At 35.1% G+C, this 27,112-nt stretch overlaps 1 protein-coding gene across 1 annotated transcript; it reads right to left on the bottom strand.

The window, feature by feature from the left end:
* Nucleotides 1-176: 176 nt before the first annotated feature.
* On the bottom strand, nucleotides 177-26,808 carry LOC145623697 (regulatory-associated protein of TOR 1-like). The gene is made up of 24 exons (XM_081676553.1): nucleotides 26,616-26,808; nucleotides 25,950-26,333; nucleotides 24,415-24,517; nucleotides 22,684-22,766; nucleotides 22,402-22,560; nucleotides 22,201-22,317; nucleotides 21,945-22,096; nucleotides 19,328-19,482; nucleotides 19,072-19,216; nucleotides 13,599-13,677; nucleotides 13,325-13,426; nucleotides 11,763-11,846; nucleotides 11,526-11,636; nucleotides 11,039-11,392; nucleotides 10,752-10,935; nucleotides 7,517-8,068; nucleotides 6,980-7,309; nucleotides 6,762-6,885; nucleotides 4,563-4,687; nucleotides 4,031-4,176; nucleotides 3,853-3,954; nucleotides 2,392-2,477; nucleotides 1,597-1,681; nucleotides 177-1,181 (listed from the first exon to the last, which is right to left on the bottom strand). Exons 2-24 carry the CDS (start codon nucleotides 26,307-26,309, stop codon nucleotides 843-845), a joined length of 4,077 nt encoding a protein of 1,358 aa, XP_081532679.1. The 5' UTR covers nucleotides 26,310-26,333; nucleotides 26,616-26,808; the 3' UTR covers nucleotides 177-842.
* Between the last annotated feature and the right edge of the window lie 304 nt (nucleotides 26,809-27,112).

Genomic DNA, 27,112 nt, shown 5'->3' on the forward strand with positions numbered 1-27,112 from the left:
CGAAGTATCTTACCTTAACTACAAATTCCATTGAAAAGCTACGATAGTTGCAATATTTTAGCCAAGTACCATTGAGAATAATTCAAATTTAGGGACATCATTTGAGTAAAATTCAGTGAAAATTATAGGGGGGCAATTTAGATGAAAATTAAGAGAGCTTATTAGAAGACGAGGAATTCAGAAGGATAATGATACACGCTGATTACAATTAAGTAAATCACAATTTCAACAAATTCTATGTACAAGATTAAATGATGGACATCAAGCATCTACCTGTACCACTAGAGCACTCGTTAATCAGCTAATACATGCATAAATATGCACCAACATCCCTCTGTCGCCTAAACCGTTAGGGTCAATCACCCAAATTCACTGACTAATATGAACGCTTGCTTGTAATATGCTACAAATTTGAAACAAATGGAAAAGAAAAACATTACAAAACCCCTCCCCCCCTACAGAAATTTTGAAAAAAGACATAATAACAAATGATGGACAAAGACGCAAGGCATTTATATATATTTACACTGTCAATACCTATATATTGCAAGCTTATTAGCAGAAGCCTCCCTGGAATGAATGGACTCTTTATCATCTGGCTCGAAATTTACATGGGGGCTAATGAATGTGCAGCAGAAAAACCTAAATCCCAACCTCCACAACTCCATTATACTCGGTATGAGAACGTAGTGACACGACTGATGCATCATCATTCCCAATACCTCCCAGAAAACAATTTCCTGGAAAATCCCAAATCAATGTAACTTCAACATAGATCTCAATCATGTCACCATGTTGTCTTAAACAATGCCATAGCCTTCGGCCTTGGGTAGTACACATGTTCATCTTGTGGGATTATTGTCATCAGCATATAAGGTAACAAAGGGATCGGCAGCACCAGCAGCGAGTAGCACTTGATAGGGATGGAAACTGAGGCAACTTACAGGTCCAATCTTCTGAGCCATGAACGTTGGGTGATATCGAATGGTGCCTAGTTGCTCACCTTCTAAACTGAAGACTTTAATAAGCTGCTTTGCAGAACCACTGGCTATAATGGGCGCATGCCGATGAACAGCTAAAGCTGTTAGAGATCCCCTGTGGGCATCAATTGTGAGGTATGCATCACTGTGATTTCTAATATCTAGGAACTGAATGTCACCAGCCTGAGATGCACTGACAATCTGGAGATAGAAGAGTGAAACAAATACGTGGTTAGGCAGTGCTGTGCAACCCAATTTACAGAGTTATATTCCCAAGGAAAAAAAAACTCGGATTAGCAAGAGCATCTGAGCATGTATAACCTCTGTTCCTCTTTGTTCTTTACACTCTTACTTTATACCTGATTTGGCAATTATATTTATTATAGTATCCTTCCTTACACGACACAAACACCCCACTTTATCAATCACTTGTTATTTATAGGCCAAATTTTATGCTGTTACCCCATTCTCTCTCTTCTAACAATCTGACCTTAAATTTAGTGCATATATTAATTGTCAAGAATATTTAAGAATAGAGGTTATACTAATCATCAATTTTATCTGTTTTTCTATCAAGTGCTGCTGTTATATAAGCAATAATTTGGCGAGTACTCACCTTAGCCACATCTAGCCCTAGTTGAAAGCCGATTCCTACAACTCTTTCAATTCTCTGGATATGCGGGCGGGTAGCGCAAACAAGCCTAAAGAGGATAAGAGCATTTAGAAAAAGTCAAAGACGGTTACAGATATAGTAAGCCCTGAGAAGACTCAAAATCTCACTAAACATATAAAGTTCAAAGAATACCAAGAGCAGCAGAAAATAATGAGAAATCTGTTGAGTATTCTCATGCTTGAAATTATATGTAGCTTTTAATTTAAGGTTTATTTAATCATTCTATCTGATTTAACAGTTAACATTGTCATTAATACATATGTGCGTGCGTAGGTAAGAAAAAGCTTTAAAATTAATGAAAAAAATTGATAACTAGATAAAATTCAGCCAGTTCCTTCCATTAGATCTAGCCGATATCCTAAACTTGAACAAACTTGTTTTCTCACAATGAAACCCGTGCCACATCATTCATACAGATACTTTTAGTTCTTAACACATGTATTGTGGAACACCAACTTCCCAATGGTAAATAATGGAATTAACCATAGTAAAAACATAATACCGTTATCCAAACTAAATTCCAATGGCCAATCTGCAAGTAGTCTCATTTGAGTCTTTCACAAATAGCAACATAATTGACATGTCAGTGCAATCAAGTTAATTCAAACCCAAGAAAAGCACCAAGCATGTGACAAGGCAAGCTAGCATGTGACAAGGCAAGCTAGCATGTGCAACTTTGACAACATACAATGCAATTCAAAGTAATAAAAGACAAAAGAAGACCCAAAGTTAGCTCACATTTCAGGTGTTCTAATGTCATAGAGTCTGATAGAGCCATCAACAAACCCAGCAGCAAATTGACCTCCATGAACTTGAGAAGCAGCCTAGAAATCCAAGTTACAGTGTTAAGCAGACAAAAAAAGTTGATGAAACAAAGAACAAAAAGATAACAACTATTCATAAAGAGTATGATAGCTGATCACAAAGAATATATAGCCATGTACTAACAATTAAACTAAGAACAAAGACAGACCCCTTGGGAATTTATTTCACATGTATTCACTTAAATATCCCCTTTAGTGAGGTTCAAGATAGAGTATGGTTCTCACATTCGTTTTTAGGAAGATGTTTGGAGAAGAGCGCAACCTGTTGGTGTTATGTTCCCTCGATCATTCCAATTGTCTTCTCGTCATAACACCCCAGTGTCTATATTTATTATGAAATGAGTACAATTTATATTTCCAAAGGCCTCCATGTGAGATGGAGATTGAGGAGCTTCCTTCTTTAATTCAGGTTCTCAAAACTGAGATTGAATACAGTAAAGGATCCAACAAGGGACACTTTAGGAACTTTTCATGTGTATAAATTCTCTGCTGTTTGACCCAGCCCCCTCAGTTTCCACTTTTCCTAATAACAAATTTGATTTGAAAAGGCACAAAGTCCCTATAAAGGTAAGAGATTTTGTTTGGACGTTAGCATTAGGTAGGATTACTTTTAATGGCATGCTTCAAAGGCCTAGGCTGGGGCTAATTCTTTAGGATATTTGCTTGCAGTACAAAAGTGCTAGCGAGTCATATTCATATGTTTTCCTTCATCATGAAATGACAAATTAGCTTTGGTAGAGATTGTTTGCTCTATATCAAAAAAACTAGGGTTTTCCTTTCTGATGATGGTGGATTGCTTATAAATTTGTTCTCCATGGTTTGGCAAGGACAAGGAGAGCACAGTGCATTTTTAGGGCAACTTTGTGGCATTTTTGGTTTGAGAAGGATTCCCAAGAAGCTTCTTTATCTTTTGATTATGTCTGGGACAAATTAACTTATCTTGCGTCTGAAGGGGCTAAGGCTGCAGGGGCATTAAAGGGATATTTGATTGGAGAGGTTTAGAAAAATCACTCATTTACTCCCTCAATTTCATTTTAATGGACACACTTTCCATAGATGAATATTTTAAAAAATTATTGCACTTTACCTTTTAAACACATCCTTAACTCTTTTGGGTCCACTATTTTTTATTTATTTATTTTTTTTTACTATTCTCTCTTTCCAAATTCCATTTTTTCATAATTCTCTCATAGGCTTCAGTGATTTCCTTGGTTTAAAAAGCAAGGAAAACCATTAAAATGAGACGGGGGAAGCATAATTTTTTATCCCAAAAAAAATATAAATCATAATAGTAAGACATTAAATTCTGGTTCTCAAAATTCAACACAAATGAAACAGGTAACTAGATTATTGAGGTAGGGATTAAAAGAGATACCAGTGCTGATATGCTGCTATCGGGGGATGAAGGAATGGAATGCACAAGTTGTTCTTTGTCTAGATCCCAAACCTTGATTGACGGTACATCTCCAGCCACAAACTAAAATAGATGGAAATATTTTAGAATACATTTCAAAATATGTGAAGTTCAAGTGGCTGACAAAACAAGTACTTACTAGGCATCCAGATTGTTGTTGCCAATCCACAACAGCATTCAAATTTCGAGTAGTAGGTCCCTGAACAGACAGAGAAGAGAAAGCAGACACAAGCTTCTGTTTCCCCCTTTGCATGTAGTCTTTCCAAATTCGAACGTTTCCATCACCTTCATGAAGAAAAAATAAGTATAATTCACCCTTAGTTCTAATAATTTAGGTATCAATATACTTCCTCTGATTCTTTTAAGTTGACATGTTTTTTTAGTCACGTGTGCCAATGCACAAATTCAACCATTAATATCTTTAATTACCGATAAGCAAAAACTATAAAAAGTTGATATTTTGAAAATACATATTGAGAAAAACCCAACAATATCTCATATGACTATTTTTCATTATGTATAAATCAATAAACACAGTCAAAGGGAAGTGTGAATAGTGCTAACGTCAAAACATGTCAACTAAAAACAATGAAGGTAGTATTACTTAATGCATGAGAATTCTCATACTCATAGCATAAAAATGTAAAGGAACATAGACGAGGAAACTTTACCAGAAGCAACAAGAAGTAAACTATCATCAAGTTCATTTAAAAGGCAGAGTTTAGAAATTCCCTTGTCAGGAAACTCATGATTATCAAAACTATTCAAAAGTGCTGGTTCCTCGTAGTTCCAAACCCTGAGAGAAACACAAAGCACATGAATGTGAGCAATGAAAAGTAATATAGTGAAAGTAAAAAAGATCAGCTACTTTTGTTCAGCTGATAAAATAACAACAAAACTGGTACCAATAAAGATGTTGATATGCACTTAAAACTTGTATCTATATTATATATATATTTTTTTATATATATACATATATATATATATATGTATATATATATATATATATATATATATATATATATATATATATATAGGACTGCTGGAATTAGCAGATGACTATTTTATGTTCAAAACAATGTTACCTCATTTGACAATATGATATTAGAAACAAGTTCGTAATTTGCTCCCTACTTTGTTAAAATGAGCAAAGAATTACCAATTAACTAGTATAATTTGCCTTTGATGACTGGCTGTTAGTGAGGGGGATGGGCAAATTATGCAACCCCAGTTCAAATTTTCCCACACCCCCCCCCCTAAGAAACAAGTTCGTAATTTGCTCCCTACTTTGTTAAAATGAGCAAAGAATTACCAATTAACTAGTATAATTTGCCTTTGATGACTGGCTGTTAGTGAGGGGGATGGGCAAATTATGCAACCCCAGTTCAAATTTTCCCACACCCCCCCCCCTAATTCTCCCTCCCCCCCCCCCCCCCCCCTAATTGCCCACATCCCTCCCAATTTTTACCCACACCCCAGTTCAAAATTTTGCCCATATCCCAGTTCAAAATATTTGCCCAGTTGCCCACACCCCTCCCAAATTTTGCCCAATTTTTCCAAATTATGTAACACAACATGTGCAAGCCATCACGTCAACTACATAATCTATGGCCTAAAGATACGAAGTGATACACACATGAATAACAGAAAAAGAGATTGCCATGAACAAGAGTAGAGAATGTATCTGCTGTTGAAACCTTAATGATTCAGCTTCTACCTTAAATCACAATACCAAAAATAATACTCTCTCCGTCCCAATATATAATTCTTGTTTGTGTTTTTTCACCGTATTTAAGAAATGGGAGAAGAAAGTGGATGAAATACATTTTTAAAAAAATTGAGAAGTACAATTATAGACAAAAGTTAGAGAGCGAAAGTGGAAAAAAGTACAATGCAAGTGGAAAAGTCAAGGGTAATTTAGGAAGTACAATGAATAAAGTTTAAAAAATGAGGATATAATTGTCTTTACATACTATCCAAAAATAGAACAATATTTTGGGTCTCCAAAATAGGAAAACAGGAACTATAATATGGGACGGAGGGAGTATGTACAATGGTGTATTTGACATTGAAACACCAGGTGTAAGAAAAACAGGAACCGTTTACAAAACCATTAAGCCAAGTTTCCCACTATATGCTGTATAAACCCACTAAACATTATAGCCTTTTGAACTTCAACACTTCAATCATCAAAATTTAAGCACAAGCAAAAAATAAGAAATTTCACCAAATAGATAGGCACATTCTGCAAAATAGACATCTAGAAATCAATGACATCATTACTCATGTAAGAAAGGTCACTCGTTTACTAAGTTTTCTAATTGAAACATCACATCTGTATTGACTGTATACATACGTTTACACAGAACTAAATCACACAGAGAAGGGCAGCAAGGGCCAACAACAAAAGTGCACAAAAGAAAATACATCACAATATCCATGAACTTCAATATTGCCAACTTTTTTGTCCATAATATTTCAGAAAGAATGGTATCAAATTTTCCAACAGCTAGAAGTCCATTTGATGATTTGCAGGTGAGAAGCACGCCACAAAAAACAAAAAAAACAAAAGAAAAAACAAACAAAAATCCCTCACAACTCTATAATGATCAATATCATTATGAAAATGAATCTACTTACAAACTTTTCACATTAAAAAGTCTAAACAATGACACTTACAACAGATTTCATTACTAAACATTCTTAATAGCCAGGATTTAACCAAAAACAAACTAAATGCCAAAATCTACAAAATAATATGCTTCTAGATGCTTATCTTAAGGTTTTCAAAATGAAATATCAGCAGATAGTTAATTCTTCAAGAATCAGCAAAAATTGGAAGATAAACAAATTAACAAATGTTTTCTTACCTAATCCTTTCCTTCTCATCTGCTGCAATGACAATAGGAGAGAATGGTTGTAACAAGGTAGTTTTTGTACCAGTCTCAAATCTGGTATCCCAGCTTGCAATCTGATTATTTAGCTTGCTAACAGCTACAAAAACATTTTTTAAAAATCAGGATACAAGAAGATCGGCATGTCAAGCAATGACAAGTAGAATAATGATTATAAAACAAAGCCAACTTACAATAATGCTGACATTTTACTATGAGGTCCAACGTTGATCTTTCCTTTACTTCCCTCTTTGCTATTAATTCTTCACTATCATCTGTTGATGTAAGAAGAGGTTTCGAGAAGTGCCCACAGCTCCAATTATATATTGTTGATCGTGGAAGAAGACTACGCTCAGCATTAGCATTAGACCCACCATAACCTAGCAGTGGATCTGCTAACCCTGAATCTGGAGAACTGAGCAAGTGTGGTCGAAATTCCAAGGAAGAAACTCTCCTTATTCCTGTCAAGTAACTCGCTCTAGGAGGACTTACAGGAGGAGTTCTAAATGTCAATGGGAGATGACCTGTTAAACCACCCCAGAAATAATATATCAGCACAAAAATCTTAGCTAAGAATCAACTAAATCTAAATACAGCAACTTGTCTGAGGAATAAAAGACATTATAGGATCAGATCACAGACAACGATACAATCAATCAACAGCACCAAATACTGTCGCTAATGCATTAGTTAGATTTATCAGGCTGCTTGTCAGCACATCAGAGTCATACCTGAACTCATATCAAACCAGGATGCTGATCGAGCTAGTCCAGAAAGCCTCGCACCAGCAGAAGTGGTAGGCTCGCCTGGCCGAACACTACCAGTAGAGGGCCTTATGGGTCTTGCAACAACCTGCTCAATTCCAATAATAGAGAGAACTCTCCGCCCAAGTCTTGCAATGCAAGGAGATGGGTCCTTTGCTAATGTACACATGGAAAAAATACAATCCAAATAAAGACTATTATCAAGAGGTCTGGGTCTAGCATGGTTTATTATTCCATTGCCAACAGCATCATTTGATGCACCAGAATCAGAATGTTGAGATGAATCATCTGAAAGAGGAGACCCATGCATTATTCCAGCAGTAGCCAGTGGACTACTCGTGGAGACTCTCCCATCCCGAACAATTGGAGTGCTGTCACCCCCAATCCTTAACAAAGGACCAATGTGTGAAGTAATGATACTTCCCGGAGTACTGAGCCCAGTGTTTGGCTGGGATCTCCAATATGTGGCAGCAACAGATTTGAGATGCTTGTTATGGCCAAAAGCAAACCGAGCTAAAGCTGTTCAAATATCATAAGGAAATTGTTAGAGAGCAATTTAAATGAAACAGGACAAAATATTCATATTATGAGGATGCAAAAGTGGCAAGGTAGACACATATTTCATCAACATTAATATTCCAGATACATAAAAATATGTTTCCATCAATCAGTAACGGATCAGACTAATTAAATCTTTGAATATGATCTTATACAATACGTTATAGAACTTTTAGTTCCTATGCCACACCTAGCTAACGGATTTTCACCTCACATATCCATGAACTTCAATAATTTCAGAAGGTGTAAAACATTTGCAAACCAAAAAGATTAAAAATCAGATCCAGGGGTGTTTACATCAACACAAAAATCATTAGTTCACATCTTTGTGAAGCAAATAACTGCATACCCAAACACCATGAGCCACGCCATTACTCCCCCAAAGTAACATTATTTTAAGGGAAATTCCCAATGGTGGCCATTAACTTTTGCACATTACATGTGGTAGAAATTCCTATGGTAGCCCCCATATGCTGTTTTGTACTAAATGAGACCATATTAGTTTGACAGTAAAATAGGTTGATTTAGTGTTTACTAATTTGATTACTGTTAAAAGCCCATGAATTGTTCACTACAACTTTAATAGGGTTTCCAACTGTAGCTTATAAAATCAATTCATCCTCTATCCTCTTTCACAGCTCATCTCATCTGTTTGTTAATACTATCCTCTTTAATGGCCAATTGACCAGATTGGTAAATAAAAAAGACCCTTAGTGACAAATTGGTAAAAAAACTTACTCCGGCGACAATTTGGTAAAAAAAGCTAACTATATGCGACAATTTGGTAAAAAAAAAAAAAAAAACTCCGGCGACATTTAGCCCAAAAAATCTTATTTTTGTCGACAAACTCTTTAAAAATCTTAATTTAATTTGTGTTTTGTGTTTTTTAAATTTATTTTTCCCATTTAAGATTTTGAATTACTATGCCATCCCCTTTTTATTTTGCTAAATCCCAATACCAATTTTTTTTAACCCCTTTTTAAAAGAATTTCGTTAATAAGGGGTATGAAACTTAAGCGAAATTGATACTTCAACTTTTTTTTTTCTTGAAATTGTTATTTCCATTAAAAGGGTTGATAAAAAAACATGAAAAAGAAACTAAATTAAGCATTTGTGAGTACTTTGTCGGAAATTTTTGTATTTTTGGGTTAATTGTCGCCTGAGATTATTTTATTTACCAAATTGTCGCTTAAAGTTATTTTTTTTACCAAATTGTCGCCGGAGTAAGTTTTTTTACCAATTTGTCACTAAGGGTCTTTTTTATTTACCAATCTGGTCAATTGCCCCCTCTTTAATTTAATTATTTTGTTTCTCAGAGGAGCAATGGAAGGGAAGTGGGTCAAACTCAATGCTTGTTGGTATTGCTTTTAACCTAGAAAATGAGATGATACACAACTTTCAGTACAAGCAGCAGCCATGGAAGGGCATTTTATAAGTGCAACATTTGCAGGTTGTTCATGAGGTTAATAAAGCTGGATACTTTATTGTAGGTTTGAGCAAGAGTAAATTTTTATGACAATTTTCAGAGAAAGGTCGATGAACTATCACTTAAAGAGAGGGATAGAAAGAAAGTTAAATTGGGTAGAGATAAATCCTGCAAGGGTTAGAGGCGTTTTAGTAAATCTTCCACCAACCCAAAGTTAACCTTAAATATTATAATGACATATTTACTTTTTAATCAAGATTAAGGCTGTGTTAGGGATTAAGTTGCAATTAAAGGCTACGATGAAATTTTCATAACTTTTAGCTCCTATATATAATGTTCAAAAGTTCAAGGCCGACATTAGGGCTGGAAAAAGTTGACTTGATACAACATGAAATAAAACAGACACAAAATGTCGGTTAGTGTAAAGCCCTTATGACCCGTTTTCATAAGTTGGTAAACGCAAGTTTTACTATATAATAAATAGGTTGGGTTAGTGTAGAAATTTTGAACCAGAAGCTAACACAATTTCACCTGCTTTTCTGAAGTATATATAAATATTGTACAATTTAGCACATTATAGCAATGAACTATTCCCTCAAAAAATAAAAAAATAAAATAAAATAATTATATAGCAATGAACTAACAATCTTTGAATTAAAATTTCATATGCTTAAAATATTAGCAAATTAAAGGTTAGCTACACATGGATTTATATAAAATAACAAATCAGGCATAAGAAAATAATTTCTTGTTTTCCATGAATATTTAACTTAAAACAGGTTAAATGGGTTGGCACACCAGTGTAGAAGTGTTTTGTTAGATTAGTTAAATGGGTTAGGTTAGTGTCAAGAAGGATTCTCATCACGTTTACTGACTTACAAAACACAAATTTGGCACGACACAACCTTTTTGAGAATTTGCCCAAATTTATACTTTCTCTGAAATTTTATAATTGCAATTGCACTATTCATCACTTGGACATTTACAGTGTTCTCATACTACCCTTGACAATGTTTAGTAATTTTATACGTAAAGAAATAGTCATGTCAATTCTTTATAGATTCCTCACAACACATACTACAAAATATCAAATTCTTATTATTCTCCCTAAAAGGTTAATTAAAGGTAATAGTTTTATAAAATTGAACAATGCAAGCATTAAATTCCAAATTGTGTATATTAAAGAGCAGAAAAAGTAAAAGAGAAAGAGTCTATTACCCACTGCAACCTCAGCCCTGACAAGAGGACTTCCATCTGAAACAACACTTAAAAGGTTTTTAATAATACTAATTTCAGCTCTTAGCTTTTCATCATCATCACACTCTTCATCCCCTCCATCTCCTGAAGATTCAAATCCAACACCAAGCAAAGTTCCCAATGCAAAGACAGCAGAGGCTCTAACCTGAAAAATAGTCATCGTTGTCTTCCTTTATACATGAGTGAAGATATAATTTTTTTTTAAAAGATGACAACACATTAATTGCTATGATGTATGATAGGCAAACCTCAGGTTGGGGCTCAGACAATAGAGACGCTGATATTACAGCAGCACCTGCCTGTAAACCTACTATCTGAGCCTCCGTAAAATCTTCCCACATCTTTCCTAGACAGAGACAAAGCCATTGGAGAAATAAAGGTTCAGACTGAGCATCACTTGGAATAGAATCTTGAAGGAACTTAAGGCACACATCGAGTAAACCAGCTTCTATACAAGCCTCTTGTCCCCGTTTATGCCCATCTACAATGACGGCTAATACAAATGCAGCCATAGCACGCTGCTCAGGAAAGGCTTCTGAGCTCTCAAGAAATCTAATAAAATAAGTATGACCTCCATCCTTCACTAGATCAACCTGACATGACTGACATTCCAGCGAAAAAAAAAAACATATTTAGAAAGAATCCAATATATGTATGAAGAGGAAAGAAAATTGGAGGAGGGGGGGGGGGGGGGGGGTGTTAGAAAGTTCTTAAGATACTATGTATCATATTAACCTTATCAAGAGCAAGAATCTTTGTCCAAATGAAAACAAGAATTTGCCGCAGTTCAGGTGTCGTAGTTTGCAACAGCTTAAGCACATATGGGAATATACCAACAGACAATGCCTAAAATAAGCACAAACTCATTGTTAATGCAACAAATGCTGTGAGCATAAGAGGAGCAACAGGTTCCAAAATATGAATCAGTAAAAGGAGATAAAGAAGCAAATATTCTCAGTCTCAAATAACTACCAAGTCAACAGCCCAGGGACCCATATCAAGGAATCTCCCAAGAAGCACCAGAGCCCGGAAACGATGACATTGACTAAGAAGGACCTACATCAAAAAAAAAAATAATAATAATAATAATTCAGCCATGTAGACACCAATATGGATAAATATACAAAAATGAGGACAAGTCAGGGACTGAAAACAGCAAAACCAAAATTATGTATAAAAAAAAAAAAAGAAAGAAAGAAATTACATAATCCTTCCGATTCTAAAAGCTCGACTCATTACTGTAGATTCTTGAATCTAGGAATGCATGGAAAAAGTGAGTTGGAGTAAGATAAAAGTGAATGAAGTAATCCCTCTATTTTTTAAATTGACACAGTAGCATTCGTCCGGAGTTTTAGGAGAAATACATAGGGTGTACAGCAGGGTAACTTGTTCAAAAATTCAATACTAGAATGTGAGATGAGAGAAATAATAAAAAATATATATATATATATAGGAGTGGAGACCGACGGACCGTGGGGGAGAAAAATTATTTAGAATGTAGTAATGGGGACCAAAAAAAAAAAAAGATATAATTCTAAATAGTAGAATGTTTCTAAAAAGGTAAAGTGTGTCACTTAAAAAGAATGGAATAAAAGAGAAGGGGGGAAAAGATGGATAAAGTAAAAGAGAGATGGGTGTTAGAAAAAAGATGGATAGAGTAAAAGAGAGATAGTTGTCAAAAAAAAAAATGGATAAAGTAAAAGTGAGTAAAAAATGTGTAAATATTATGGGTAGAAGCGAAAAGATAGTAAAAAGGATTTTCCAAAAATCAAAAAAAAAAGTATGAGTCGAACTTTTTGAAACGGCTCAAAATGGAAAGGGAGTCGATAATTTGGGAACAAAGGAGGTGTAATATTTCCATGTTAAAAAAAAAAAAAAGTAAAATAAGTTGTAGAACGTCATAAACTGGAAGTAATAGAGAGCTATGTTAATCGAACACGGCTAAAATCACGAAAGAAAAACAGGTGTCGACATGACACGACACGGACACGTGTCCGACCGTTCACTGTGCACTCAAACAGTTCCATTAAGAGTAGAGAGGAAAAAAGAGAAGAAACATGAAAGAAAAACACATCTTGTTCAAAGACCACCATTGATAAAGAGAAGATGATTGCCATTTATTAGGAGAATTTACAGAGGAAAGAATTAAAAAAGGGGGTGGACGTAATGAAAATTTAAAGCTTTTGTAATATATAACTTATTTACATAAATTTAAATAACGTATAGACGTGAACCCGTAACAATATCGGGCAGAGTCCCCGTGTCCTAAAATTTTGGAACTTGCAGATCGAACACTTGGACATGCGTCAGTGTACGACACCCGTTCCCAAGTCCATATAAGTATGATAGAGAGTAAAGACCTATAGTCTTCAAACCCCCTTTAAAAAGGTTTTTGAAAAATATCCATATTTGTTAGACTTGTCATACGGGAAATTTAGGGGAAGAGGGGGGGGGGGGGGGGGGGGAGCTTAAATAAGAGCGAAGAGGATGCTTATCGGAGTGAGAGAGAGAGAGAGGGTAACATATTTCTACACCTGAAGAACAATAGGCAACTGCTCTGGTGGCTTCTTTTGCTCAGATCCATGGTCAAGCCATACTTCAAATGCTGTCAACTGCTCTGTAAAGAAGGGGCTAGGCTGAAAGAGAAAAACGAAAAGAAAAAAAAAAAAAAAAAAAACACACAACACATTACTTCACATGAAAACAGATCCCCAGAGTCCTTCAGGAAATTAGGGGCATGGTTCTAAACTTTGTTCATCTCAACTTAAATCCACATTAAATGGCACAATAAGCATAAAAGGCACACACCTGAAACTCCGCAGTTGGATCATTCACGAGTGATGGAAGCTGAGAAAGACAGATTTCAGCAGCCATGTCCCATGCATCCCTATAGTCAAATATTAAATAAAATAAAATAAAAAATGATGCAATGAAATAGAATAAATCAAGCACGGGTTGCAATCACTTACCAAATGCCAATTCATTTAGTACATTTCTAACATAAAAAATTGTTTTAAAAAAGGAAGCAATAATAGGTTATGTTACATGGACTCGGGAACGGGTATAATTATGTAACCAAATGCCAATTCATTTAGTACACATGTCCGTTCCGACAAGTTCCAAAATTTTGAACACGTGGACTCTGTCCGATATTTGGACACGGGTACAGGAACACGTCAATACGTCACTTAAATTTATATAAATAAATTATATATTACAAAAGCTTTAAATTTTTCATTATGTCTACCCCTATTTATTTTTATTAGAATTCTTTCCACAGTAAATTCTCCTAATAAATGGCAATCTTCTTCTCTCCATCTTCTCTATATTAATGGTGGTTTTCGAACAAGATATGTGTTTCTTTCATGTTTCTTCTCTTTTTTCCGTGAAGTATCATGTCGACACGGCCACTTCGCAATATTAGCCGTGTTTGATTAACATAGTTAATAGGCGACATTAGTAACAGCTTTTTATGAAAAGATTGCTTTATACTCCCTTAGCTCCTAAAAAATTACTCCATTTGAATTTTCACGGACTTCAAGCTACAACCTTAATTCATTAATATCTCCATTATTGCACACGTAAAATTATAAAAAGTTTGTATTCTAGAAGTATACTCCCTTTGTTCCCAAAAGATTGTCTTGTTATATTCTGCATAATTTCCATCGCAATATTATAATAAAAATATCTCAAGCTATACATTACAAAAGTTTATAAAAACTACATACTTTGAAACTAAAAATTGAGAAGAATCTATTAAGATCCCACTTTACTATATTCAGAAGTATACATTTATCTTATTGTATTAAATTCCAATTACATTGGAATCTCTCCAAAGAGAGGAACGTAGGAGTACATTGTATTGAATCTAACAAGACCCTACTTAACTATAACATTTTCTATAGATTAGTAATTTTTTTAAATTCCCAATTGTCGGATTACATAAAAAAGCAAATGAAAAAAGCAAGTGTCAATCAACAATTTAGACTTCACAATAGAGATAGTAGTCCTTTATATAATTAAAACGGCAAAGGGTTCATTAATTAGGGGAATTTAGGAAAGAGAGGGAATCAAGAGCCTTAATCCTTTTACTAGTTGTTTGGTTTTGTATGTACCTTTTGCTTTGATGAGTTCCACCCAAATCACCCCCTTTCAATGATTTCAATGTCCTCAAACTAATCTACACCTCAAATCCAATGCAATCCACCCCTTTACAATCAAAACCACCGTCACCATCCCAAACTCCCAAAGCTACCCAAAGTTCCACCGAATACCAACACGTGAATGCTACTACCATTATTGCAAGCAATACTGTCACGACCCAACAAAATCTAACCGCCTCTCCTTCACCGAGATCGATCACCGCCTCGCAATCAAAACCGCCTCACCCTCCACCATAACCCTCGTGCCAAACAACCCGCTACCATCATTCCCCCATTTTCATAAGCCCAAAACTCAAAGATTACCGTACTTGGCTCTAAAACTAGTTATGAAAAATACATACGAATGAAGTTGAAAGTAGCACTACCTTTTATCAATATTGTTTGATAAGAAATCAATGGCCAATGTGTATTTGTGTGATGCTACTCATCATGGGAGAGAGTTAGGATGCTAGTCGTAACTATAGCTACAATTGAAACCAAGCATGATGTAAGAGAATTTGTTTCTATTATGTTCTAAAACCATACATTACCATTTAAACTCCCCCCCCCCCCTTTATTTTATTTTTTTACTATATTCCTCTCATTTACCTTTCTTTCTTCCTTTCCATTTACCTTGCGGAAACCAAATATCCCCTAAACCTATAGCAAAAGTCTAATAGTCATCTACTCACAAGCTCTTAGAGAGAATCTAAACAAAATTTCTCTAGTAGTGTTTCTGTTAGGGGGCATTTATTTAGGTTATTCAAATGGTAATGGAATCAACAAAGACGATGACCTTAATTGTTTAAAATATTAATTTAGGCATTCCCTTTTCCCACTCAATTACCCCAAAGTCCTCTACACTCAATACCCACCCCCCCCCCCCCCTCTTAAGGTTTCGTATACCCTTTCTCTCAACCATCTCGACCACTACTTTGACCAACATACCCACACCACACCATTCACTTAATCACTAACCGCCTTACGCAAACACTTGATACCACCAACACCACAAAAAACCACCAATAACCATCGAAACACGAAATAGCCTCCAACCAAAACCCAACCCCACCACCCCTTAAACCACCACCACCATCATGAAAATCACCTCTAACCACTGAAACTCATCCCCATCCACCTAACACTCACACAAACCACCATGAAATCAGCCTTCAAACAACAAAAACCCACCCCCACCACCCTTAGAACCACTACTACCCACCGGCTATACTCGTCACACAATTAAAATTCATGCATCATCAACGCAAAATCAGCTCTACAGCGTTACTTACCAAAAGAATCCACCCCCATCCACCATACAACAACCCAACTACTAGAGTTAGATAAGAAATCTTACTTTAACCAGAAAGGTTTAGCAACAAACAAAGTAGAAGGTAGCAGCAACCGTGGTTTAAATTAAGAGAGGAGTACAGGGGAGAGAGGTGGTGGTTATTGTGAAAAAAAAAATTAGAAGGGAAAGATTGGTTGTGGTTGTGAAAGAGTACAGAAGGGAAGGGGTAGTATTGGAATATAGAGTGATTTCCTTTACTTGGACTTAAAACAAACATGAAGACATATTAGAGGCCTAACCTTTCCTAAATGTCTCCCTTTCCCCATCTTCACCCTAAAGCCCCCACAGTAACTTAGCAAAAATAATCATATTTCTACAGCACCAGATAGAATAGATTGTAACTGTGAAAAGCATAAAGCCCAAGTCAGTATAATATCCTAATACCGTATTCTTCTTGACCAATCTCATTTCAAACTGAATTTCGGCAGTAAATATCCAAATCCCATTATATCCCTACTTGTTTAAAAGTATAAGAAAACACTTGTGAATAGTGTGAGGACAATTTTATCCTTAAAATGTTTGTTTACCTATATGCCTCTATTGATATGATATTAAATGCCACTAAGCTTTTCCTTGTGTGATTTAATAATTTAACTATTATGAACACTATTGTGACAATTATACCCTCTAAAATGTTTATTTACTAATTTGCTCTCATTAATGTTAATTGCCTTTTTTTTAACTCTTAAAAATAGTGTGCTGACATTTATACCCTGAAATTATTTGTTTACATATTTTCACTCATTAATGTTGCCAACAACTTAAAGAGCTCTCCAAAAATGGCTAGCTATAGAGCGCAAGCCACCACAGTTCCTTGCAAATTTCAACAGTTGCAACCCCTTCCTAAACAGCTTTACAAAATAAGCAATCAAAATATATGGCGAAAAGTCTCATCTTCCACTTCATATAATCGGCAAACAGTTTTACAGCTGATAATTTGATATGATGTTTAGACAAAATGGAAGATGATCTTGTACAACCAACCACAGTGCTCCTGGGACTAGACTTGTTGTTACAAATAAGCTTACTCCAGGGAAGTTGTTCAGGGAAGTCTCTTTCTAATCACTAGCCAATCCGCCAAATTGATCAATGCAAGTTCAGCAACGCAAAAACCTTCTTTAACACCAAGGAGCAAGTACTTGGGATATGTATGGGAAACGGATCCCTTCCATAAATGTTGTAAGAGTTCACCAGGTTAGGGAGAATTTGCAGTTGAACTTTTTAAGTTTGACCTTCAGTTGCAAGGGGGCAATCTTTTGGGGACATTGTAAATAATGCATAATATAAGCGTAACATGAAGCCAAAAAAGAATAACACAACACCAAAAACTTATATTTTCTTCAGCTCTTTAACCTTTGCAGCTTTGTATCTCTTCATAATTTCAAGGAATAATAGGATTTAAACCATTCCGGCAAATTCCTTCTTTTTTCACAATTATCTCTTCAAACCTTCCAATATAATTTCTTACGCATCTCCATCATCCTAGAGATAAATCATTACGTACACCAGATTACAAAAAAAAAAAAAAAAAAAAAAAAAAAAACCTTGTCAATTGACATTCGTAGGGCTTCCCTCTTTGGGAACCTGCATCCCGGCCGGCATACTCCGATACTCGTACAATTTCCACTTTGACTGTTACGCGAAATTGTCATGAATAGAATTTTGCCAAGATTCCGATGAAAACCTCTTTATCCACTACATACATCAGGCGTACACAGCTGAACGTGAGGCACTCCTATAAAACCTATCACCAAACTAATTTTCATGCATAAAGTGTTTTATGCTCCCTTTTGTATTCCCCGCATCATCCGTACAAAATTTTTCAAACAAAAGTCGTATGAGGTCAGTATTTAATTTTCTACATCAGCAAATCTCCCTTTCTCCATTTCCTTATAGCATGAACATTGTATTTAATTTTCTACATCAGCCAATCTCCCTTTCCTTATAGCATGAACATCTTTCAGCATGTGAAGTCATGACTCCTTGTACAGTTGTACTGCCCTATCTTAGATCTAGACCAAAGGCTCAACATCTTAACTCATAGTATATACCCCCTGTTGTTTGGAGTAACTTTTATCAAATTTAGGGTCATTTTACAATTTTTTAGGTAACTTTTATCAATAAAGCCTAAATACTTCGTAACTTTTATTTATATTAGGGTAACTTTTATTCATATTAGGATAACTGTTACTCATTTTAGGGTAACTTTATAACGAATGTACAATATTTATTGTACATCCGATTTATTTAAAAGTTTGTCTGTTGTTTGGATGAAGATTTGATCTAAGGCAAGCCCATTGGAAAAGGGGAAATCCAATACATGGCTACCACCTCCAATTCTCATGGCATCAACATCAAATACTTCCGGATGACAAATTATCAATTATGCAAATCCTAAACAAACATGTGTTGGTTGCGGTTGTTAGAGCAATGACCACTTAGCAAGGTGGCGAGTATACTCAATAATTGTTTTTATAAAAGATAATTGATGTTACTTATTTTATAAAGTTAAGTTAGCCTTGCTAAAAGAATAAACGGTAACATTGTAACAAATTGAATGAGTAAATCCTACAATAATTAATAAATGCCAGAATGCCACCCCAATACTAAGCTTTTTTAAAGAGATGGTACTACATATTTGAAGACCATTAAGAGACATTGCTCGGATTATTGTCTTGTTAAGAAGAGAAACATTCTTGCTATAGTAATGCAAAAGATACTAATAAATGAAAGAGAAGCACATAAAAGATGAGTGCTGCTGAAAAGTGTGCTCAAGTTTCATACATACCACATATGATGCTGATGGGTTGGTGGCAACATTGGGTACGAAATTGGAGAGCAGTTGGCTGAACGCATTATTCTCTCCGCTAGTAAAAAGTTGCGGAACAGACTGGCCACTAACAGATCTTGTCTGAATAACCTCTGAAAAAGATCTGACACATGGAAAACATATCAAACATCCCAAATTCACGGAGAACTATAAGCCAAAGTTCAAAACACGCACACACATATAAAAACTAATAATAAAATAAAACCAGCTTTACCATGTGGAAGAACATTCCAAGCAATCGTGTCTGTCACTGCTGTAAAAATCCAATTAAGTTCACCAAGAAGTGTTTTACGATCATTCGGACGACCAGGAATTTTGTCTATGAGTGAATGATCAAGAGATTCACGAAGCAAGGACCGTTTGCAGAACCTGATAAATTCACTCATATACAAAACAAATGAGAAACTATGGAAATGTGACACAACAAGCAAGAATTAAAATATTATTAAAATTAAAGCATGAAACACTCTAGAAATATCTTTATAATCCCAATTATGAATTATGAACCAGAAATTAAATTGGAGATGCATATAAACTTATGAAGTTTGTCAGCTCTACATTTAAAAGCACATGAACTTGTCAGCTCTACATTTAAAAGCACATGAACTTTACATCAGATCATCTAGACACAGACAGCCTACAAAAATATGAAGTTATGTGCCACCTGTGATCCACCTTCCAATTACTTGCTTCTCCATAAGAAGTCTTTTCTTCACCAATCTTATTGACGACATTGACACATCTAGCTTTCACAAAGTTCATTGTAGCAAAATTATCAATACCTTCACCTTATACCTAGCACTAACGCTGTTCTCACATGCATAAGACATTGACAGAGAAATTAATAAAATAAAAATTAAAAAAATAAAAATAAATAATAAAAAAAGATTTTAAAAAGGCATAAAAATCTTCAAATAGCATGAAAGATTTAATGTTCGAAATCATATTCAGGCAATCAGGCGTAAGTCTCAGTTATGTATCTAAGAATCAGACAAGGGAAATTCTATATTTAAGAACACATGGAAACATTTAAAACTGTCCAAAATTTTGGATATGAGCTGGAAATGAGAGCAATTTATATGGTTAATAATTTTAAAGTTAATTTAAAAATAATTCTTAAAGGATTGACAATCTTATTTCTTATTTAAAGAAAGTAATGGAGATATTAAAAGAAAAGAAAAGAAAAACAGGAAGTAAGAAACATTCAGTAAAATAACTCGGGCCCTTGATAGTCAACCCTCCTTTCTAAAATGTGAAAGACCCCTCCCCATTATTACACCGTATACAGATTATGGGTAACAGTAACACAGCAGAGGAGCAGAAGTGCAGAGCTACCGCCACCACCATCAAATCAACCACCTCTCTGATTGTTCTCAGGCAACCACCCACTAGCAATAAGGATACCAGAATAAGGTATGCCTCTCACCAGTGTTTTAAACCATTCCTGCGCATAATAATGACTCAAGATATAGGTCTAAGGCTTTCAATTTCTAATCTGGAAGAAATTGTTGATTTTGCATTCAGCTGAAATCATAATGTTGAAACAGCGAGCATGGAGGAGCTGGGTCCTCCCAGATCTCTGTATAACATGTCCACACCCAGGTCAAGTTGCACTGTTATACAATGAGTCAAAGCAAAGATGCAGGCCTACAGCCACCAACCCAAAGATCAATCACTTCTCTGATTGTTATCAGGCAACCATGTACCAATACCACACTGAGGTTTGCCTCTCACCATTGTTTCATTCCATTTCCATGCATAGCTAAGGCTCAAGATATATGTCTAGGGTTATAATGTAATTTCTAATCTGGAAGAAATTGTTGATTTTGCATTCAGCTGAAATCATAATGTTGAAACAGAGAACACAGAAGAGCTGAGTCCTCCCAGATCTCTGTATTACATGTCCATAGTCCACAGTTCCACACCCAGGTGAAGTTGCAATGTCATACAATGAGTCAAAGCATCACAAAAGGGCAAATTTGGCTTATAGCACTGCAAGTGATGCGGTTCCAAGGCATCAATATTGTTATTATAATTATTTTTATTGTTATTTTTAGTTTATTATTAGATGACCGAATTTATTAGGATATTTTTGTTAGTTTAATTCGGTTAGTATAAGATAAGCTTAACTTTAAAGATCATATTTGCAAAATATTATCTTTACAAGTTAGAGTTAGTTTCCTAGTTAGATTAGAATTTGTTTTACCGATTTTTAGGCTAATTATTTAGCTTATAAATACGTGATGGTGTTTAACGAAAAGTATGATTGATTGATTTGAAATTTATAAAGTTTTACGTAAGCTTGTGCTTGTGTATTCTTGGCCTAGTTTAGGTTTTAAGCTCGTGTTGCTTAGCGTTTCTTGACCGAGACTCAAGATTCCAAACCTTTCAACTGCGATTGAAGGTTATATCCATCAAAATTCATATCAGCAAGCGAGCCAATAGGTTGACATATTCTTTCACACAAATCCAAACATTAGCGAGGAACCAAAGAGGCACTGCCAAACAAATCATTCTCAAGAAAGCAATTTTGGTCTTTTTTAAGTGAATCAATTTAATCAACAAAAATGTATAATGGATAAACAGGCAGCTAGTTGGCAACCTTGACTGTATTTCATAATTACTGTCAATGGATGGTGGGAGAGATTAAACAGAGGAAAACCAACGGTGTTTTAGCAATTCCAAAAAGATACTAGTTTGGAAGAACAAGTTAAAGAAGTGTTCAAATTCCCAATTCAAGATGAATGATTGATATTGGCAACACTGAATCAGAAGTCAATTAAAACAGTAGCTGCATCATAAAAATTATTTGTGAAAAAAGTAATTATTACCATCTCAAGGCCATCTGGATAGGTGTTGTGAGGCAAGAAGTGAAAACATCAGCAGGAAACTCAGCACTCTGAGGAAGGGTCTCATGAGCTTCACAAGCTGCAAGCAAGATGCAATCCTTTGCAGCACCGGAGGAAACAGATGCATCGATAAGCTGTCAAAAATCAGAACTAACCATATCATCCACCACCATATCATCTATATTCTATAGGGTCATAGGAAAAGGGGATTTTAAGCACCAGCAAAAAAGGTCTATACCTCTATAAAAGCATTAAGTATATTTCCGGCAGCAGAACAATCAAACACATAGATTGACGGTGATTTTAGCCAAGAATCCAACTCAGTGACTGGCAAGGGGATATACTGTGTGTAACTCTGCATAAGCGCATATTGAAGCAAACAGTCAGCTCCAAGAGGTAAAGCTACAAGCGAAATGAGATAGTTTAAAAGGCAATTTACCCTATTGAAGAGCCAGATTTCACCATTGGTTGTTGGTTTTGGCACTCCATGTCCATTGTAGTGAAACAAAACTCTCTCTGTCTTTGCAAATCTACGACAAGTATTACATAATCTCTTCACTTCTTCTACCGTCGGATCAAGCTGGTACTTGTACCGAGCCTGTGAAGATACCAAAAAATTATAAAGGAGCAACACCATTTCGAGTCAGCCAAACGAGGGAATATCGAATATGAACATGATGAAAAACAGAAGTGTGTTACGGAAAGGATAAATAGTACTCACCTTGGGTTGCCATCTTTCATACTGCAAACTAAGGGCCTTTCCAATTGCTTCCAGTGCTTTTTGAGGTGCCATGGCCAATGGGTCTGACACCATGGAGCACGGGTAAGGATAATCACAACTGCTATACTTATATCCAAGCAGGCAACAAAGCAACAGTAACAGAAAGGATATAGAAGCTTCAAAACAATGCATCTAAAGATCACACAACCTAATCAAGGATGAAGTCGCTAAGAAAAAATAACTCATCCACTAAAAACACCCACAACAACCTTCCAAAAAAGAAACAAGGAGAGAAAAACAAGAGCTAGCAGAAACAAAAATAAGGAGAAAAAAACAGGGAAAAAAAAAATGATGAAAATACAATGAAAGAAGAGCCACACACACACACAACACACACACACACACACACACACACACACACAACCACACACAACCACACACACACGTTGAAAAATATTACAGTATAACAAAAGTACATCATTGTCGCCACTATTTCATCATACATTCATTATGCCCAACACATATTTCTACAAAATCAAAATTCTCCACTAAAGGTATGTCCAAAGGCAGAATTTGAGATCAGGCAAAACATCTGTCATAGGCTCATAGCCCCATTCATTCTTTTTGAAGATTCTCCTTTCCCCATCATTAAGCATCATATATTAGTAAAATGACCGTTTCAAAGTTCTATGGCTTTCACAAATGACATCGTGTTGATTCAGCCACTTCATACATCTTTTTCTTAACTACTTCCTTTGTTCTTTTTTACTTGACCTGTTTCTTTTATCACGTTTGCCAATGCACAAGTTTAACCATCAATAATTTTAATACTCTATAAGTAAAAATTATAAAAGTTATATATTGTGATAGTACTTATTTAGACGATTCTAACAAGATCCTACATGAATATGTTTTTCTTTACCTATAATTCACAAAAGACGGTCAAAGGTGGGTTGGTGAATAGTGTAAAAGTCAAAGCGGGTCAAGTAAAAAAGAACGGAGGAAGTATTATCTATTCAACTTCATCAATTGTTTCAATGGATGTATTCTTACTGCCATTATTGTTTAAAACCCACAATTAATAAATCAATATTCTGTCATCATCAATGAACCTTTTCGGAGGTTGCTAACCAATTTACATCTACATAGTAATTATTTTTTACATTAAATATTAAAACAAATAAAAAATTACCATAGAGATACTAAACAAGCTTGATTGACCCTCAAGGCGATCCAAAAACTTTCCATCTCACAACTTGCTCTTTCATGTTATTATGAGAAGATCTTTAGCGGTCATACTTACTTAACCCTAAAGGGATCTTTAACAAATATATAAGAAAAAAAATTATTTTCCAGCATAACAGCATTGAGAGTAGTTCACTTGCCAAAAAAAATATGAAAGTAATGGACAACGCTACACACCAACATTAGGAACATCTCATCTCCAATTCAGTTTAATCTTCATCATTAAAAAAAATAAAAAGAGAACCCATTAACTTAAATATTCAGTTGTTACAATCTACGTTATTGTGACTCTTCATTTCACTTCAAGTACCCATATTACATATCCAACACTCAGACATTGGTATGAAACTTAGATTAAGCAAATTTGCAAAACTCTTGTAGCATTATTGAGTTCGACACTTGGACACATACTTTTGTCTCACACTTCTACCCAAGTCTAAGCAACATAGGTCACAATCAAATGAACAGAAAAGAAGTTGGACGTACCTATCCAGCACTCCAAACGTGCACAAGGAGATATTTTAATAACATCAGGTGGGTCACAACTGATATTTAAACATAGAACAAGAGCTACCATTCCTGTCTTCATCTGCAAAAATATATCTAGTGGTAAGCATTAAAAACAACCTAACTCATAGTGAAATGATAGAAGGAAAATGACACATCAAAAGCCCAATGTGTATCCGATTCAAATCATTTCCTAAGAAATTTCTGCACATTATAATTTTTTTTTTTAAAAAAAGATAATTTTTTTAATTATCATTTAACAGCCTACCCGGTAATTGGCAACTATGATTCATTCAAAGTAATTAACTAGCTGAATGTGCATTATGGTGGAATAAACTTCGATTTCAACACTTCAAGAATCACATAATATCTAAGACATCATGAATTAGAACAAACCAAACCCCTTGTCCCTAAAAATCTTAGTAATTAAGGTCAGCCATCCTTATCCTGCCTCTTCCTTTACTTCAATGAGTTCAATCCATAAAAGCCATTTGCATATAAACTCAAAAGCTAGCTTTCTCATTAAAATTTCCCCCTAAATGATTTCTGCAGAAGATATCTCCCAAAAAGGCCAAAGCACCAGCAAAACACATTTTCATCTTCACCCAATCTCTCAAGTCCTTAGATTTAAAAAGTGCAAGGCGCACCGAGGCACGAAGGGTCTTTGAAGCCTAGGCGCAAGGTGAAGGCACACACCTTTTGTATACGAGGCACAGCTTTATTATCTTTTATTATAAACTTTTTTATATTCTGGAATTAAATATTTAGTCAAAAAAAAGGCAATTTTTTCCAACCCATAGGACTATTTATCCTAGGAAACTACTAAGCAAGAAAGAATGAGCTACTGTTCCCATAATCTTGCAAACAAACAGTTCCAGAGTGTTATTTCAAAGCTGATTTGAGCCTAAACAACAGGAGAGCTCAAAGAGTTTTCTGACTGGTAAATACTTTGGAGTATTTTAAAGCTCTTTCTAAACAAAAGTATCACTTTCTAATGTTGTCTTAACAAACCTTGTTAACAAAATATATATATATAGACACCTAAGTAACAATTGTGTCGATATCATTTGACAATCTGTTGGTTTAAGAAGAGTTATATCTCTATTGGTTAATACCACTTGTCAAACTAGCTTGTTGAGCACTGTAGAATTCCCCCAGTACTACATTGCATCCTCAACAAAGTAATATGGAATAGAAGATAATCTCAGCACAAGTAAGGTTCACCCTTTGTAAATATGACACATGGACTCCTAACAGTATCACACACAAGAGGACTTCTTGTAGTAATCTATTTTAAAAAATTAGCACAATTGCAGCTTAACCTGAACAACATATACCTAAAACTCAAAGAAATAGACTTAAATTCTTCCCAACTATAAAAATAAAATCAGCATAAGAAAACTTATAGATTTTTCATACATTACACACTTCCCAAGTCCATATATATTCTATCCACACTATATGAACAACAACAACCAAAACAAAGCTACTCCAAGAATAAAAAGAAATCTTACTCGATCCTTAGGCCGCCATTTCGACACCAACCCGCTCTCAGCAGGCCCAGTGGGGACCGAATCCTCAAAACCCTCGTGACGGAGCTCACAAAACACAATAGTTTGGGGAAAATACATCGTACTTGTACTAGTAGAAGTATTTCCTGCAGCAGTAGACACCACAGTGATAGCATTTTCAAAGACACTGCCACCACCGCCACTCGTGCTGGCAGTCTCAATAACCTCCCGGGCACGATACAATTCGACATCATCACGATTCACATACTCATCCAAGCAAGCCCGTCCCTGAGCCAAGGAATGAGGGGCGACCACCCTAGGCCCAGGGAGTAAAGGTCCATTTTCATAGTTCCCTCCTAACATTAAAGGGTTATTATATACAAAATCCTGCAACACATTAACACCCAAATTTGATTCAATCATCAATATTAGCTCAAAAAATCATAATAAATTATTCTCGCTAAACACTACGAATTTCAAAATCCCAGCAACAAAATCGCTCATTATAATCATTCACAACTTCAATAATTACAACCAATAGTTCAATAATCCACCTAAGAAGAACCCTAAATTGAACATACTGACAAATTAAATTAACGATTAACACTAGATTGTGAAATTGATATTCGATGATTTATACAAAAATAAAAGGCAAAAAAACATCTTTACCTCAAAGGTGCTTCAATGGAGGAGAGAAAGACAAGAAGCTGCTTCAATGGAGGATTAAGAGTAGGCTTTAATGGAGGAGAGAGAAGAAGAAGAGGAGCAGCGACGCAGCGTAAACGTGAAAAAGCTCCAAAGGGGGAAAAAAAATAAACATAGGAGAATATGGGAAAAATTCCTAATGTATCTCTAAGATTTGTTGGCCAATTAATCTTATTGGTATAAAAGTTATAAACAAAAAAATAAAAAATAGTTATTGGTATAAAAGTTTTTTTATCCATAATTTTAGTTATTTTTGATACACTAATTGTGATTCATTGATTTGTGAATAGTATGAATAAACGAGTAAATAACAAAATAGCATTAAATTTAGGTTTAAGACATAAAAGTGTGTAAATTTTATGTTCGTGTGACAAATAAATAAAACAAAAAATAAAAGTTACTGTATTTTTTTAAGGGAAAATATAAGTTAATCTCGACATTTGACTCGTTCTTGCAAATAA

This window comes from Chenopodium album, chromosome 3, assembly GCF_948465745.1.
Source record: "Chenopodium album chromosome 3, dcCheAlbu1.1, whole genome shotgun sequence".
In the NCBI taxonomy this organism is placed as follows: domain Eukaryota; kingdom Viridiplantae; phylum Streptophyta; class Magnoliopsida; order Caryophyllales; family Amaranthaceae; genus Chenopodium; species Chenopodium album.